Source organism: Panicum hallii, chromosome 3, assembly GCF_002211085.1.
Source record: "Panicum hallii strain FIL2 chromosome 3, PHallii_v3.1, whole genome shotgun sequence".
Taxonomy (NCBI): Eukaryota; Viridiplantae; Streptophyta; class Magnoliopsida; order Poales; family Poaceae; genus Panicum; species Panicum hallii.
This window is the reverse complement of record NC_038044.1, coordinates 3,295,414-3,311,878: the sequence shown is the minus strand read 5'-3', so window position 1 is coordinate 3,311,878 and position 16,465 is coordinate 3,295,414. Positions and strand designations below refer to the sequence as shown.

The 16,465-nt window shown below is 46.2% G+C and overlaps 5 protein-coding genes across 8 annotated transcripts; 2 read left to right on the top strand and 3 right to left on the bottom strand.

Moving 5' to 3' along the window:
- Positions 1-240: 240 nt before the first annotated feature.
- LOC112887633 (probable E3 ubiquitin-protein ligase EDA40) lies at positions 241-2,180 on the top strand. Its single transcript, XM_025953862.1, has 2 exons — positions 241-370; positions 506-2,180. The coding sequence occupies exons 1-2, from the start codon at positions 328-330 to the stop codon at positions 1,921-1,923; spliced, it is 1,461 nt and encodes a 486-aa protein (XP_025809647.1). The 5' UTR covers positions 241-327; the 3' UTR covers positions 1,924-2,180.
- Positions 2,181-2,971: 791 nt separating this feature from the next.
- LOC112886250 lies at positions 2,972-4,036 on the bottom strand. Its single transcript, XM_025952080.1, has 2 exons — positions 3,444-4,036; positions 2,972-3,299 (listed from the first exon to the last, which is right to left on the bottom strand). Exons 1-2 carry the CDS (start codon positions 3,931-3,933, stop codon positions 3,115-3,117), a joined length of 675 nt encoding a protein of 224 aa, XP_025807865.1. The 5' UTR covers positions 3,934-4,036; the 3' UTR covers positions 2,972-3,114.
- A 3,125-nt stretch (positions 4,037-7,161) lies between these two features.
- Positions 7,162-8,873, top strand: LOC112887847 (probable indole-3-pyruvate monooxygenase YUCCA11). Its single transcript, XM_025954124.1, has 4 exons — positions 7,162-7,773; positions 7,895-8,131; positions 8,222-8,344; positions 8,691-8,873. Exons 1-4 carry the CDS (start codon positions 7,162-7,164, stop codon positions 8,871-8,873), a joined length of 1,155 nt encoding a protein of 384 aa, XP_025809909.1.
- Positions 8,874-9,949: 1,076 nt separating this feature from the next.
- On the bottom strand, positions 9,950-11,084 carry LOC112887347 (dehydrodolichyl diphosphate synthase 2-like). The gene is made up of 3 exons (XM_025953490.1): positions 10,796-11,084; positions 10,608-10,675; positions 9,950-10,530 (listed from the first exon to the last, which is right to left on the bottom strand). Exons 1-3 carry the CDS (start codon positions 11,039-11,041, stop codon positions 10,071-10,073), a joined length of 774 nt encoding a protein of 257 aa, XP_025809275.1. The 5' UTR covers positions 11,042-11,084; the 3' UTR covers positions 9,950-10,070.
- Positions 11,085-13,074: 1,990 nt separating this feature from the next.
- Positions 13,075-16,431, bottom strand: LOC112884335 (dehydrodolichyl diphosphate synthase 2-like). 4 transcript variants are annotated; one of them, XM_025949714.1, is made up of 7 exons: positions 16,037-16,431; positions 15,346-15,962; positions 15,121-15,215; positions 14,880-15,022; positions 14,003-14,224; positions 13,815-13,882; positions 13,075-13,737 (listed from the first exon to the last, which is right to left on the bottom strand). In XM_025949714.1, exons 5-7 carry the CDS (start codon positions 14,189-14,191, stop codon positions 13,269-13,271), a joined length of 726 nt encoding a protein of 241 aa, XP_025805499.1. In that variant the 5' UTR covers positions 14,192-14,224; positions 14,880-15,022; positions 15,121-15,215; positions 15,346-15,962; positions 16,037-16,431; the 3' UTR covers positions 13,075-13,268. The 4 variants fall into 4 exon arrangements, 2 of the variants coding, with proteins under 2 accessions (XP_025805499.1, XP_025805498.1); XR_003227091.1 differs by lacking the exons at positions 13,075-13,737; positions 13,815-13,882; positions 14,003-14,224 and having other exon boundaries at positions 14,647-15,022; positions 15,293-15,962; XR_003227093.1 differs by lacking the exons at positions 13,075-13,737; positions 13,815-13,882; positions 14,003-14,224 and having other exon boundaries at positions 14,647-15,022; positions 15,315-15,962.
- Between the last annotated feature and the right edge of the window lie 34 nt (positions 16,432-16,465).

Below are 16,465 nucleotides of genomic sequence, written 5' to 3'. Positions count from 1 at the left end.
TCAAACATGCTTTGTTTTTCTCTTTGATGCCATAGGACATTTCATATATGGACTTAACCGAGTCTTGGTTTCAGGTCATCTTTAAAAAAGGTATGACAACCGAACTGCATGCTATTGGTGTGATGTAATCGAATATCGTCACACTTGTGTGTGAGAGTCTGTCATCAATAAAGTACCATTGGCTATGGAATTTGATGTGTATATATGGTTACATATCCCACAGACTCATCACACAGGTGTGAGCTGCTATCACTGTTCTCTCTCACTCTTTTTCTCTCCCAATCTCATTCGATCGATCCGCCTTGCTAGTCGTCGTAGCCAGGCTCAATGGCATTCAACGACGATGAGAAGCCTCCTACTTCCAATACAGGTACAATCCGTCACCCCTGAGGCCCTAATTCATTCCATGAATATAGGCACCAATGAACGAATAGTGGACATGTATAGAAACGATAATTGATCAAACGATCATTTGCTTCTCATTCATGGATGTCTATGGGTGCAGGAAGCACAAAGGGTCTGGTGAAGATCAAGCCGGCGAAGTACTTCAAGGATGCTGCAGCGCTGACGGCGGACACGGTGACGGCGGAGGTGGAGATCAACGCCACATCCTCCACCACCGTCAGGGAGGGGCTGGACCTGGTTGCCGTGCTCGACGTTAGCGGCAGCATGACAAAAGATGGGAAGATCGAGAGCGTGAAGAAGGCCATGCTGTTCGTGATCATGAAGCTCACCCCCGTGGACCGCCTCTCCATTGTCACCTTCTCCGACGGCGCCACCAGGCTCAGCCCGCTGCGCACCATGACCCCGGATGCCCAGAACGACCTCAAGGCTCTCGTCAACAGCCTCGGGGCCAACGGTGGGAACAACATTCAGGCAGGCCTTGAGACCGGGCTGGCTGTGCTCGCCGACCGTGTCAACACCAAGGCGCGCACTGCCAACATCTTCCTCATGTCCGACGGGCACCAAACCTCCGGCGACGCCAGGCAGGTCGACCCTGGCCAGGTGGCCATCTACACATTTGGCTTTGGCAGGGACACGGACCACCAGCTGATGAGTGACATCGCCACGAAATCACCGGGCGGGACCTTCAGCACTGTGCCCGATGGGTCGAAGGTGAGCCTGCCATTGTCGCAGCTGCTTGCTGGCCTCCTCACGGTGGTCGCGCAGGACGTGCATCTCACCATCACGCCCAAGACGGAGGAGGGCGACGTGGACACGGTAGTGGTGGCCCCCAGCGCCGAGTACACGCAGGCCACCAACGCCACCACCGGCGTAATCACCATCAAGTTCGGCGCCCTCTTCGCCGGAGAAGGGCGCAGGGTCGTGATGACCCTCACGCTCAAGGACGTGAGCGCCTTTAGCGAGGAGTATGACGCGCCATTAGCTGAGGTCCAGCACAGCTTCACCGCCCAGGGAAGACCGCGAGACCTCCAAGTCCAGCAGGACATCCAGATAAAGCGCACCCCGTTCCCATCTCAAGCCCCTGGTGTGAGCAGCAAGGTTCCGGCCGAGATCGCCAGGCGGCAGCATGCCGAGGCTATCAGGCAGGCGAGGTTGCTGGCGGAAGTTGGCCAGTTGGAGGACGCGCGGTACAAGCTGGTGGACGCGCAGAAGGCGCTAGAGAACAACGCGCTGGACGGCGGCCAAAGGCTGGTGAACTCGCTCCGAGCTGAGCTGCAGCAGCTGATCAGGCTCATGGATTCGGAGGAAACGTACAAGGCGCAGGGCCGCCCCTACGCCCTTGCCTCCGAGACCTGCCATGGCCGTCAGCGTTACGCCGCCAGGGGCGGCGACGAAGAGGACGTTCGCCTCTTCGCCACGCCGCGCATGGACGCCTACAGTGAGCAAGCCAAGAGTTTCGAGAAGGACCCCACGGGGCCGGCGGCCTCCGCCGCCGATGAGGATGTGAAGCAGGATTAGACCATTGCCAACCCGCTCAGCAACGCCATCGAGATCAAGATCCTCAACCCAAGCACCTAGCTCGCTCGGCTCTTTCCTCTCCGATCACGCGCGCATGCTCGTTCCCTTTCTTCATGATTTGCCATACGGATACGTGTCCAATAAGCACGCTTCGGAGTACACACTAGCTCGTTTTGATTATTTCATCCATCTACCTTGCTATATATATATTGTGGAACGTCATTTCCCATGCATTGTATCTTCTTCCAAGTTGTAACATGCAGGTTTGCTTGAACTGAATTGAAGATAAAAAGTCATCACTTGTGATTAATCTCCCTCCCTGGATAATAGAACTAGCAGGGTAAGTTGTTGCAAATATTTCCAAGTATTGATCAAAGTGCAAGCGGCCCGAATCAGGCGTACAGTATGTTGTAACTTAGTGGAGTGATGAGGCTGGGAGTCCCCTAACCCTGCAGAAGATACAGACAACACATATAGAGGAATTAATGTGTCAAGAAAGGATGAGAGCTAGAATGTTGAGTCGAGGTTCTGGGATTCGAAATGCGGAAAATTTCAGTCCTGACCGAAATGGGTGAATTTTGAAAATTTCAAACCGAGATTCGGTTGTTTGACCGGTCAAAAAATTTGTTTTTATATAAAATTTGGCTACAGTTATATGGAGATTTAGGAATTGAGTACTCCTAGAGAAGATAGTGGGATAGAACTAGGGAGATACTGTGAGGAGCTTAGGAGAAAGATGGCAAAAACATGTTGTTTATGCGTTCATCAGCTGTTACAAAGTTGAAGAGGCTAAAAGAATTATATAACTAAAGTTTATTCATATTTTTATAGCTAGAAGGGTACATGGGGGGTGGTATAGATCTTAATGATAGTAGAAAAATTCTACTTTGATCGAATTTTTTGATCGTTTCGGTTTCGTCTCGGTCCTAGCCGAAGTGTGTGAATTTCGATCATTTCGGACCGAATCCCAGGAAGCTGGGCATGAATGAGTAGCCATCTTTTGCGTTAATCCTTACGAGGGCATGTTTTGTATAAAAATGTTGCATTGTACTCATCTGAGCGATGAACCAAATCCTTTGCCTGATGATCGCAATATGTGGTGTGCTATAATCTATACAAGTATACAAATACAACTATATATTAGTTGAGATTTTGGGAGCTAGTGATCTGCTAGCTAAGACTAGGAGGAGACTAGGAGAGTGTGATGAAGTCGTGGAGTGAGTCGACGAGGCTGGGCGGCCAGTGCTTGGTGTCCCTGACGTAGGCGAGGTCCGTGTAGTGCGGGTCCAGCAGCGTGGCGATGGCGAACTGGTTCTCCGCCAGCAGCGCCGCGTGCTTGTCGGCGTACAGCGCCGCCGCCAGCGCCGCGTGGATCTCTGCCAATGCAATCCAACCAACAGATATATCGATCGTCAGTCACTTGAGACGAGAGACAGATACTATGAAGAACCATCAGATGCATCCATCCATGGTGGAGAACTGAATCGTGAGTTCGTCGTGACTCTTTACTACTAACTGACCTGGGTATCCCTTGAGCGCGATGGAGACGTCCTCCATCTCGGCGATGGACTGGTCGCGGTCGCCGATCTCGTAGAGCACCAGCGCCCGCCCCACCCGCGCGTACTCCGACAGCGCCAGGTCCGCGTACTCCGCCACGACGCGCGTGAACGACGCCAGCGCCTCCGGGAACTCCCCGCGCGCCTGCAGCTCCCGCCCCAGCTCCAGCAGTTCCACGGCCTCCCCGACGCGCCGCGACACCGCCGCGCTCGCCGCCCTGTCCGCCTCCGTCACCACCGGCCCATCGTACCCCACCAAACCCCCTCCTCCTCCGGCCGCAGCTCGCGCGCCGGCGGCGGTGCTGATACTACTGCCGGCAGCGAGGAGCAGGCCGGACGCGAGCAGCTGCCGCCTTGTTGCTCTCGTGGACGCTAACGGTGATGGCGAGGTCTGCGGGATGCTTGGTGGCGGCGTCGTTGCACCGGCGGTGACCGGCGGCGCTGGAATCTGCATGGGGAGGGCGGTGTGGCGCTCACATCACATGCCAACGTCTCCTCGTGCAGAGGAGCGAGCGAGAGAGATAAGGTTTGAGAGGCTGCTCAAAATTCGAGCTTGAAACATACGTTGAAAGGAATGGCCAGGAATGATCTTGGAACGGGCGGTTCAGACAAGATCGTCTTGCTCTGTTGGCACTGAGCGTGACACACAAAGGTTTCAGGCACAAGATGAGCCAACAAAGCGGCACACACCGCTACCTCCCATGTACTCCGCCAGGCCAACCTGCTGCCGCGAGACCTTCCAAGGCCACATGGCACGTTCGGTTTTATGCATAGTGTATATACAGTATTTTTACAGCCCAAAATTATTACTGCTTGTTTCAAGGAATCCAAACCCAAGTCATATTTTTCTCTGCTCTTGTTCACACTCATTTGGCAATCCATATACGGCTGTAAACATATAAAAATCCTTGCCAACCTGGCAAGTTAATCTAAGAGCATGATAGTACGTCAGACTCCATGTATAGCCGAAAATGTGATCAGAGTTCTGCATAGCTGTTCCTCTAGCTTTTCCGAGTTTTCAGGTTTTGTAGTATATTGAAGAGATATAGCTGTTCCTCTAGCTTCTCCGAGTTTTTAAGTTTAGTAGTATAAAAGGAGATTTCAGTTTCAAACTTTATTGTTCCTCTTATCATGAGATTCTCAAATTCCACAAGTAAAGCTTCCTTTTCTTTACTCAATAGAAACGCATGCACCAGTCAGTTTGGCAGACCATACACCTGTACACAGCGAAAAAATTTGCGTGTACTTACAAGCTATACTTAGGGCATAATATGAGATCTCAAATTCCACAAGCTTCTCAGTCAGTTGCCTTGGTTCTTCCATGTTTTTGCGTGTCCAAGTTTCATACTATAGCATATAAAGGTTTTCAGTTTTTTAACTTTGTTGCTTTCCTTTGCCCATTTTATTTAATCCAGAGGGACACGTCTTTGGGCTAACCATTAAACCAGGGCATGCTGACAAAAGACAATGGGAAGTTTGCAAGGAAATCTAGTGGCATGAAACACTACACACGCAGAGCAAAAAATGTGATCATATACATAGTGTGCAGCAAGTTTCACAGTATGTGTAAAGTGATTTCAGTTTCGAACTTTATTACTTTGTTTGCAATCTCACAAGTTTCTTATTATATTTCACTTCCACAAGTTTGGTTTTTCTAGCATGACAGCAATGATGGATTTGGCATCTTGATCCCTTTCTCAAAAGTTCATTGGATATACATGTAACAAAAAGCAACAGTTTCAAAGTTAACCTGTCTTTTTTGGGGCAAACTTTTGTACAAGATGCAATAACAAGGAAGCTTCCTAGTGACGTCTGTTGCTTCAAAAATTTTAATGGCATACTAAAGTTCCATATTATTCATTTATTAGTTTCCTGAATTAGAAATCAACTTCAATATAAGCAACATATATACGTATAGGAGGAAAACCACATCAAAACACTAATAAAAGAATTATTATCAAGTTTGCTTTAAAATATATATATATATATATATGATATGAACGGGGACAGTATACACGCATATATATTTTGTCAAGCTTATAGTTTTAAAACAAACATATAGTTTCATGATTTTGATCTGAATCTTTCTGAACATTTCGGAAGAAAAGAGTGAAAGTATTTGTGAAGGAAGGCCAAAGTAGTGAATTTAATAATGAAGTGAAACCTGTTATAAGATGATGAAAACCTCTCCTCCTAGCCATTGCTCTCTCTCTCTCTCTCTGCTGATGGTAGTGGCAGATCTGATCAAATGCTGAATTCTTGAGCTCTTGCAGGGCCAGCTTTCTGATTACTGGTGGTATAGTGTAGCAAGGCATGCACTGTACAGAAAAGATAAGAATCACAAAACAAAGTGATGGCAAGGGGAAAATGGTGCGGTGGCAATGTAGAATTGATATGATTAGACATACACATGGACAAGAAGAATGTACCGTCATCAACTTGAGGGAGGGAGGGCGAGGGGGGGAGGGGGGAGGAGGGATGGGGGAGCGCATTTGCTTGTGCGAACAAGCTATATATACACCAATGCTAGATGCAGGGATGGTCACGCATTGCTTACTTTACTGTAATGGCGGTGTAATGGAACCATTTTGACTTAATTTGGCCCAAGTATGTGTAAATCTAAGGCCCATAGAAATTGGGCTCGCAACAAACGAAAGAAAAGGAATCTTTAACGAGGGAATAACTGGTGTGGGCAAAAAGAAGTACACCGCAAAAACACTAAAGGTGGTACAATGTGTTTCCTCTAGTAATGAAAACAATCAATAGTTCCATTTAAATCATCTACATGTGTTTTCAAAAATTCTAATTGTGAGTATATTCCACACTTTTCTTTTAGAAATGCCCATATAGTGTTGATAAAAATAACTCAATTCCGGATCAGTAAACGATCAGCTGACACAGTTAGAAAAATATGAAATTTTTGGCTAAGTACTTCACATTTAAGGGATATTTTCAAAATAAGTTCCTTTCAAAGTTAACATAATCTCCAAAAAGAATTTAAAGGACACATAATTTGTTTAGAAGCACTTACTTAATTGGAATTTTAAATAAAAGTGTTGTACGTCTAGTAATTGTGTCAAAATAAAATGCTATCTCTGAACATAATTAAGCAACCAAGCTATATTCATGGTCATGTAGAAAAAGTATTGTATTAAAGAAGCTGTCTATCAAATATACATCTTGTCAACAACTCTATCCCGAGATTGATTAAGTTTCAGTGTCCTATGTTGCATATATAGATATTGACTATTTTCCTAATAAAAATTCACAATATGATTGAGATATTTAATATTTTAGGATCCTTGCTTCCAACCAATTAATTTAGGAATTATAGTTAGCACAGTCTTTTGAAAAATCATGTTAATATGAAAATATTTTAATTTTTTCCTTGTCTGAAAGTATATCCCTCCAATGTTCCATGCATGTGCATTAATGGCATCATATATAATTTTGAGAAAGAATTGATGATGCCATATGTATTCACGCCAAATGTGAAGTGGTCTTGCCCTAACGTTCACACTAATAATTGTATTATAATAATGTAGTAAGGGATAGATGGCTCTCCAGTTACTACTATAAATAGATCCAAACAGCTCTCACACAACTCATCATGAGCAAACCAAAATCCCCACCTGAACAACACTGCTTCAATTTTACATCTTCCCCACTTCCGAAATTCTCAATGGAGAAGGTACTAGTTTTGATCGTTGGTGCAGGCCCATCAGGTCTCGCTGTAGCAGCATGCCTCAGCGAGCTCTTCATCCCCTACTGCATCATTGAACGTGAGGATTGCAGTGCTTCACTTTGGCGCAAACGCACATATGATCGCCTCAAACTCCATCTTGCCAAGGAGTTTTGTGAGCTTCCTCACATGTCATATCCAAGTGATACCCCTACATACATCCCCAAGGAACAGTTTGTGAGGTATGTTGATGCCTATGTCGATCACTTCAACATTTTCCCCAAGTATAGCACTTCAGTTGAGTCTTGCAAGTATGACGAAGTGAGCAACTGTTGGGGTGTCATGGCACATGACAAAGTAACTGGCCTAGAGATTGAGTATACAGCAAGGTTCTTGGTTGTAGCAACAGGTGAGAACAGTGAGGGAATCATACCAGAGATCCCTGGGCTACATGATTTCCCTGGTGAAGTCATACATTCATCAAGCTACAAGTCATGGAATAACTATGCTGGAAAGGGGGTGTTAGTGGTTGGATGTGGAAACTCCGGCATGGAGATTGCCTATGACCTTGCCAGCCATGGGGTGGAGACCTCCGTGGTTATCCGTAGCCCGGTATGAAGTACTACACTAATGCCACATATGTTATTATTTTCTCATTCTGTTTCGAACACAAATCATGCATGCATGGTATACCTTTATTGATTCTGCTCTTAATTTCATTATGTAAATACAGCTTCACGTTATGACAAAGGGGTTGATTAACTTGGGGATGAAACTATTCAACTGGCGCCTTCCCCTGAAATTTTTGGATTTCATTCTTGTGACTTTTGCAAACATTCGATTTGGTGATCTCTCCAAATATGGGATTGTCAGGCCCAATATGGGGCCATTTCTTCTAAAGGCAAAGACTGGACGGTCAGCAGTCATAGATGTTGGCACAATTGAGCTAATAAAGAAAGGCTTTATCAAGGTGAGCGCATTTTCATGGTACTAGAACCAAAAGTAATAATGTAATACTTTAAACTTCATAAAATTTATTCATGATTTATGTGCCATGCAGGTGCTTGGTCCAATATCCAGCATAAGAGGAAATTCTGTAGAATTTGAGGATGGAAAAGAGTGCTCCTATGATTCTATTGTATTCGCTACAGGCTACAAAAGCACTGCAAACAGGTGGCTTAAGGTATGTATGTATATCAGTAGTAGTCATTAAAGAAGGAATTATTGTAGCCTTTTCCTGAACACTTTGAGAGTGGCAGTCACTAAAAGAATTTAATAAACAATCTACCTCTGCCAACCATGAAAAATGAAGGATGATTATATATACCATTTTTTTAGTGCTTACAAGAGGGACAGTTACTAAAAATACACAAGCCTCCACATCCTGTGGGAAACCTACTGTCTTTTTGTTTGCTAGCTTAATAACCAGCAACTTGAGTACTGAATTCTATTTAGAAATGCGTTCAGTTCTCTTCAGAAAATTATGGTGCCATGCTCTGACAAAAATCTATGCGGTGAACAAAATGCAGAATGGTGAGAGCATGCTGAACAATAATGGCATGCCCAAGAGGGAGTTCCCCAATCATTGGAAAGGTGGAAATGGCCTCTACTGTGTTGGGCTGGCAATGAAAGGGTTGGCTGGTATTTCTCATGATGCAAAGAGTGTTGCTGCAGACATCAAGTCCATCGTAGATTCGATGGGGCCATTTTAACTATCTTCCTTGGAAAGTTAAGATACCAGGAGAACGACTGTTGGCTTGCTAGCTTCTTAATTTTCCCTTGCTCGATCCAGTGTGGACTTTGGTTTGAAGTTTGCTGGCTTGTTAACTCCCATATCTGTTCTACCGTCATGAGCGTATGCTTTGTGTTTGTTCCTTGATTGCAGCTACTATATGGTAATGGTGTGTAGAGTCGTATGTGTTTGTCTTAATAAATGTGCTTTGTATCTCAGTGTTGTAATCGTGTGTTATCTATATGTTGTCTTAATAATGGTGTGTATGATAAAGTCGTTCAAATGTTGTGGTATCATAATAACTATACTACTACGGTGTTATCATAAATATTGTGCTGTGGTATCAGGTCTTTGGCACATCTCTAGTTATTTGACGCTCACTCTTAGAAAAAAAATTGTAAAGTGCGGCCGGTGATTACCACAGAGTTAGTTGCACTGTGTGGCACAACGATGGCTAGCTCCAGCCCATCCTGCTCCTCACATTTTTTTTTTTGGCGTGCTGCTCGATGTTTTTTCCCTCGCAAAAGAAAAATATATGTCCACCTAAGCCAAGGAAGATCGAGGAAGGCAAGCATTGTGATTCAAATGTGTGATTGCTTCTGATGATGAGCACAAACTACGAGTTTTCTACCAAGTTACTACTTACTACTCTCATCATTTTATTTTTTGTTCAAATCATATTTCAGTGGACTCAGATGTTTGATGTACATAAAACATGGAGAGTATAGCCCCTCCGTAATAGACATGGTCATAGTTCTCCAGGCGTCCAGCGTGGTAGATAAAAGGAAATATTCTTGCGAACATGGAGCATTGCCAGTTGCACTGATCCATTTAGATTAGATCTTCCTGCACTTCTCTTCGCCACGAACTTCGACCCAAGTTAGCACTCCATTTCACAGATCTGAACCGGCTGTACATAACAAAATTTCTGCTATCCTTTCTGAATTGCCATCTCAAAAATTCTTCATTATTTCTGAAAATGGTGTTTGAACATGTCATGGAAACATGAACTTGATTAACTGTTACTAGATCTCGTTTCCTTGAACAAATAGTCCATCAAAAATCATACGCCCTCTTTTATTCTCGGTTAATCCTGTTCCGAAGCAACTTGACTTTGAGAAAAATGCCTTACAGTTCAAATCGTTTAAGCATATGTACACCTTTATTAATTACAGTACTACGCTGACGATGGTTTCCTTTGGCCAAACCGGCGCTCTCTGCTCTGGAAGTCTTTCAACGCCTGGATGTACTCATCCTCCCCAAAATCAGGCCACATTTTGTTGGTGAAGTAGAGCTCGGTGTAGGCGGACTGCCAGAGCAAGAAGTTGCTGAGCCTCAGCTCGCCGCTTGTTCTGATGAGCAGGTCGGGGCATGCGAACTCTCCCAGGACGTTCGTGGAGAGGTGGCCGGCGAGCATCGCCTCGTCGATGTCCTCCGGATTGAGCAGCTTGTCCTGCACCTTGGCGGCGAGCTCCCGGCACGCTTGCACGATGTCCCACCGCCCGCTGTAGCCGGTCGCTAGGATCATACGGAACCGCGAGTTGTTCCTCGTCATCTCCTCGGCCTCCCGAACAGCGTCCTGCAGAGAAGCTGGCCGGGTTGAGGGATCGCCAATGACATGCAGCCGAATTCCATTCCTGTATGTACGCAACAAATTAGAATCAGCTGCAGCTCAGGTCAAACGTTGTGGTGTGTATGCACAAGATGTGCTCACCTCGTGTACTCTTCCATCTCATCACGGATCCCCTGCTCGATCAGCTCCATGCAGCAGTCGACCTCCTCCTGCAGATTCAAAGAGAGCAAGATCGATCCGTACGTGTAAGCGCAGGATCTGCTAAGGCCAACAACTAGCTCGAGCTAGTCAGCCAGCGCGAGAGATCATGTGAGTGAGAGTGGCCTTGCCTCGGGGCGCCTGAAGTTCTCTTGCGAGAAGGCGAACACCGTTATGGCGCGGATGCCCCAGGCAACTGAGAGCTGCCGTATCTTCTTGAGCGCCCGACTACCGGCCTCGTGCCCCTCCGCCGTCGTCAGGCCGCGCGCCTCCGCCCACCGCCTGTTCCCGTCCATCACGAACGCCACATGCCGCGGCATCAACTCCTTGCGCAGCCCGCGCTGGACAAGCGCCTGAGGAAGATCATCGTCAGCCATGCGATCGCGCAGGCGGCAGCGATCGCGTTCCGTGAGAGCTAGGTAGATGTTGCCTGTTAGTTGATGGGGAAGAAGGACCCAATGAATATATATAGCCGTGAGGTGAGATCCCTTTCCACTTCATTTTTCTGCTGGAGTACTACTACCTTTTCTTTATCATAATGAGGAGTGCTTTTCATGTGATCATGATTATACATTATATTATCACGAGCATTTAAATAATATGAGAGAAATGAGTGGTTAAGGAGTGATGTTCAAGTCTTCCAGACCAGGTCAAGTTTTGTGATAAGATGTGGATTTGGAGCATTTTTTTAGAAAAGTGGATTTGAATTATCTTGATCATGATCAGACTACATATGAGAGAATGGATATGATACTTATGGCTGACCAGACTGCACCCACCAAACTCAAAGTGATGATTAGAAAGACTTGTAACCAAGGATACTCGGTTTTATAATTTCATAACAGCTAGCTGGAACCCGGTGTAGGGAAAATGGCTCCATTAGGCCACCTGGTTTTAATATTTCGTAACTAATGATATCTGATTTTAATATTTGTAAAGCTAGCTGGAACACGGTCTTGTTGGGATAAAACTAACGCAGTAGGTTAGTGGTAGCGGAAATCACCCCAAAATGTCAACTTATTCACACAGGGCAACATATGCATCACACATGTTTATGGAGTAAATCGCAGAGGCAACACATCAACCAAGAGAAATTTAACATGGAAAATCCCAAATTAGAGGAGAAACACGGGACTAAACCAGACAAATCTTCTTTCACCATATGCTTATGGGACTACAACATGTTTCTCTCTATATATAATATTAATATTAGAGGCTCACATACATCTATCAAGATTTCTTTATCTTGAACAGTAGCAACAAGCAAGATTTAAGGCTAGAAGCTCGGATATATAAGGACCTCATCAAAGAATGATGGAACAACAAATTGGAGGCACCAAGGATGTGTATCTGAACCTTCACAACTTTTATTGCTCTCTTGAAAGATCTCTTCTTCAATCACCTTCTTCTCCATCCAGTTCTTCTCCTCCTTTGGAGGTTCTGTTCTGAAATCTTGTGGCTCCCTCTCTATCTCCCTCTGTTTCCAGAGGCTCCTTCCTTCTCCTCTAATAAGGCAGCACAGTAGATGCTAAATGCACCCAAGATTGATCCACACATTAGGATAATTTTCTTACATGAGGGGCTACTCAAAAGGAGCATTTACTCTCCTCACCTGCTCATGAGGAGGATTTCCCAGCAGGCCTATATTTAAAAATCTGTTAGCCTGCTCGTTTCCAGTAAATTAACAACGTCAACGATGCCAGCAGATCATCAAACAAGTTGCTTTCTCAAGGTGTTTATTATCTAAAAATAGTGATACAGCCACGAATCGAGCTTCACAAAGAATATTCAGAGTAAACTGTTCGTTCCCCAATGACAATCAAGATGGGATCTCGATCAACAACGTACGTTTGTAGAAGCTAGTAACACATGATGGGATCACTGACACAGTACAATTTAATTTGCTGAATAAATAATAATTCAGAGTAACTGTTGATCCCCCTAATGACAATCAAGATATAGGTGATCTCGTCAACAACAAATTAAAGATGGAATCACTGACACAAGATTTCAGGAAGATGGTAGTGGAGACGATGAGGGCTCGTTTTTTACAGAAAACTAAATTTTGGTCTGCAATTAAGAGAAGTGAAAGGAAATAATCTGGCTATAGAATCTCAACGATGGGCAAAACCGTATTTTCACCTCCTGTTAGCAACTATTTGAGCTTGTTCCGACAGCAGTGGTGCGAGGAGAACAGATAAAAAACGATGTCATGCATGGGACAGGAACATTTAGGACCACAAACTGACCAATTCTACAATGCAAGCACCTGGTTTCTTTCGGAAATCATGCAGCAAAGGAGCTGAGAATCAAAAGATGTTTAGATCTGGACTGCGGAAGTGCGGATGCACAAACAAAAAGTCAGCTATCTCTCTGAATTGCCAGCTCAAATAACTGTGTAAGCAGAAAATGAGGTGAATAAAAAGCGTGCCATTCGTCATCTTCAGAACATGTGTACTTGAATATTAACTGTATGTTACAAGATCCCTTATTCGTGCATATGAAGAACCTTTCAATATTCCATCCGCAATAATACGCCCACTTTTATTCGGTTTCCTGATCGATTCGAAGCAATGGCTTACCATTGACAAACTCCCTTGCGTTTCAGTTGCTTTCTTGGGACGATGGTTTCCTTTGGCCAAACCTCCGTTCTCTGCGCTGGAAGTTCTTCAACGCCTCGAGGTACTCATCCTCGTCAAAATCAGGCCACATTCTGTTACTGAAGTAGAGCTCGGTGTAGGCAGACTGCCAGAGCAAGAAGTTGCTGAGCCTCAGCTCGCCGCTTGTTCTGATGAGCAGGTCGGGGCATGCGAACTCTCCCAGGACGTTCGTGGAGAGGTGGCCGGCGAGCATCGCCTCGTCGATGTCCTCCGGATTGAGCAGCTTGTCCTGCACCTTGGCGGCGAGCTGCCGGCACGCTTGCACGATGTCCCACCGCCCGCTGTAGCAGGTCGCTAGGATCATATGGAACCGCGAGTTGTTCCTCGTCATCTCCTCGGCCTCCCGAACAGCGTCCTGCAGAGAAGCTGGCCGGGTTGAGGGATCGCCAATGACATGCAGCCGAATTCCATTCCTGTATGTACGCAACAAATTAGAATCAGCTGCAGCTCAGGTCAAACGTTGTGGTGTGTATGCACAAGATGTGCTCACCTCGTGTACTCTTCCATCTCATCACGGATCCCCTGCTCGATCAGCTCCATGCAGCAGTCGACCTCCTCCTGCAGATTCAAAGAGAGCAAGATCGATCCGTACGTGTAAGCGCAGGATCTGCTAAGGCCAACAACTAGCTCGAGCTAGTCAGCCAGCGCGAGAGATCATGTGAGTGAGAGTGGCCTTGCCTCGGGGCGCCTGAAGTTCTCTTGCGAGAAGGCGAACACCGTTATGGCGCGGATGCCCCAGGCAACTGAGAGCTGCAGTATCTTCTTGAGCGCCCGACCACCGGCCTCGTGGCCCTCCGCCGTCGTCAGGCCGCGCGCCTCCGCCCACCGCCTGTTCCCGTCCATCACGAACGCCAGATGCCGCGGCATCAACTCCTTGCGCAGTCCGCGCTGGACAAGCGCCTGGGGAAGATCAGTGTCAGCCATGGGGGAGCGCAGGCAGGGATCGCGTGTTAGTTCATGGGGAAGGATCCGATGAACATATAGCCGTGACTGTTGATGCGGCCAGTCGCTTCCTCCAGCTGTTTATTTGTCAAAAAAGTTTGACATGGCGACGGGTCGAGCAGGTCGATAAAAAATGTTCAGAGTAAACTGCCCGTTCCCCTATGGCGTCCTAGATTCTAGATGGGACCTCGATCCACAACAAACATAGGATCACTCACACATTTACACACTAAACTGTAGAATAAATGACAGTCGAGATGATAGTTGACAACGAGGATGGAATCACTTGATACTACACACAATATTGCAGACAAATAAAGAATACTTGTAATACATCTGTGCTTGATATATATTCAGCTCATTTCTATATATATATATATAATTAATTCCGAAGCCATGTATACATTTATTTTACATTTATTTTATATAAGCCATGATCAAGCCTATGACATGTGGGCCCACCTGCTAATGTTTAGCTTCAAGGTAGAAAGCATGAACATTAACTATCATGATTAAGCTTCCACTCACTACTATTTGATATGAAAACATACACCTACATAAGAAGCAGATGCTTTGCACACCGGAATGTTCATTATATTGAACTATGTATTACCGCAATTCTATGATATCCTAAATTGTGAGTTGTACACAGATGGTGAAGATTTGAATAGTTTTCTTGTTGTGAATCTGCTCCTCGATCTCAGTGTTCCCTTGACTACCGTCACCAGAATCCTCAACGTTGCAGGCTCCCTGTACCTGCACAACAATCATTACTCTAAAACTCTGAATCTACATGGAGCATTCTGAACAAACTCTGAATATTGTTCCCAACCATTGTTCGGAGTATCACGCACCTCAAGTTAGTCTCCTTGGTTAGTTTGGTATCTTCCCAAGAAAACTCTCTCAACATGGAGTCACAAGAATCCTCAACGTTGCAAACTCCTTGTACCTGCATAACAATCACTAGACATTAAAACTCTTAATCCACATGGAGCATTCTGAACAAACTCTGAAATTGTTCTCAACCATTGTTCAGAGGGTCAGACACCCCAAGTTAGTCTCCTTGGTTAGGTTTGTACCTTCCCAAGCAATCCCAATGAAGACGCAGCAGGACAGACTAAATCTTTGACTCTTGAGGTGTCAGCCATAGCCCAGCCTGGCGATTCAGTGGTGTATGCGCATTCCGTCAAACACCTTGAAGGCAGCCATCAAATGCTTCATGCTCTGGCTGCCCACTCCAGTCCTGCATATCGAAGCATCCCATTGAAGGAAGGCTCCGCCGTGACCCCTGCAGCTGTGCTCAGCGAGCTGGTGCTTGCAACCAATAGAGAAAAACAAACGGGCTGCGCAGCCCAACCCAACATTACATCCGTGGCGAATTGCTGTAATGGTTCTCATTACATTCGAGCTTCTTTGCTTGAAGTCCCACATTTTCAGCTTTGCAGCACTTAGCAAGCTGCTCAGAACTTCAAATTTGAAGGGCTGGCAGCTGTAGCGCTGATTGAGATAGCAGCCTGATTGAACTGGACCCGGAGCGCTGTTATTCCGTGGATGATGCTGGCTGCTGGGTGGTTCGAGATGGCGTTGCGGGCCGCGAGCTGGACGCTCAAGAACCTGAAGCTGCCGAGCCGGTTGAGGTCCATGCTCTTCCTCGAGATGCAGCCGAATTCGGAGTTCCCCTTTTGGAGCCAGTTTCCTTCCAAAGAAAAAAGGTGAAAGCCTGATATTTTCAGTCGCTTCTCAAGAGAGTGAGATGTCGACGCTGCTCACCTCCGCGCTGCACCATTGATTGCGGCGCTCGCTTCCGGCCAGCGTCTGTGGTTGGCGCCGTGCGTGCGATGGCTGAGCCCGTCGGCGCCAGCGAGCTTGGTCCGTACGCCGGTGGCCTGGGTAGAGGCAACGCTGGAGCGCCAGGGGATCCGGAGGAACGCGACGGAGCGGAGCGCAGGAAGCACGATGGCGGGGGTACCAGAGGTCGCCGGCGGCAGCGCGACGGACCCCGCGTCCCCGCCAGCGGCCGCCGGCCAGACGGCATCCATATCGCCGGCCATATGCATAGTATTTGCATATAGCCCCCGGTAATTTACAAATAAGACCCTAGATTGGATCGCGATTAATAGTCGTGATCCGAATATTTATATTTAGATCCCTAAAATTTACAAATTACCCCCTATTGTATCGCGATTAATAGTCGCGATC

Coding starts and splice junctions, on each gene's coding strand:
- LOC112887633 (XM_025953862.1), top strand. CDS start 328: ATGGCATTCAACGACGATGAGAAGCCTCCTACTTCCAATACAG. Junction 371..505: donor GCCTCCTACTTCCAATACAG/GTACAATCCGTC, acceptor CTATGGGTGCAG/GAAGCACAAAGGGTCTGGTG.
- LOC112886250 (XM_025952080.1), bottom strand. CDS start 3,933: ATGCAGATTCCAGCGCCGCCGGTCACCGCCGGTGCAACGACGCCGCCA. Junction 3,300..3,443: donor CGCGCTCAAGGGATACCCAG/GTCAGTTAGTAG, acceptor TTGCATTGGCAG/AGATCCACGCGGCGCTGGCG.
- LOC112887847 (XM_025954124.1), top strand. CDS start 7,162: ATGGAGAAGGTACTAGTTTTGATCGTTGGTGCAGGCCCATCAGGTCTC. Junction 7,774..7,894: donor CCGTGGTTATCCGTAGCCCG/GTATGAAGTACT, acceptor ATGTAAATACAG/CTTCACGTTATGACAAAGGG. Junction 8,345..8,690: donor CTGCAAACAGGTGGCTTAAG/GTATGTATGTAT, acceptor AACAAAATGCAG/AATGGTGAGAGCATGCTGAA.
- LOC112887347 (XM_025953490.1), bottom strand. CDS start 11,041: ATGGCTGACGATGATCTTCCTCAGGCGCTTGTCCAGCGCGGGCTGCGC. Junction 10,676..10,795: donor AGAACTTCAGGCGCCCCGAG/GCAAGGCCACTC, acceptor TTGAATCTGCAG/GAGGAGGTCGACTGCTGCAT. Junction 10,531..10,607: donor GAGATGGAAGAGTACACGAG/GTGAGCACATCT, acceptor GCGTACATACAG/GAATGGAATTCGGCTGCATG.
- LOC112884335 (XM_025949713.1), bottom strand. CDS start 14,248: ATGGCTGACACTGATCTTCCCCAGGCGCTTGTCCAGCGCGGACTGCGC. Junction 13,883..14,002: donor AGAACTTCAGGCGCCCCGAG/GCAAGGCCACTC, acceptor TTGAATCTGCAG/GAGGAGGTCGACTGCTGCAT. Junction 13,738..13,814: donor GAGATGGAAGAGTACACGAG/GTGAGCACATCT, acceptor GCGTACATACAG/GAATGGAATTCGGCTGCATG.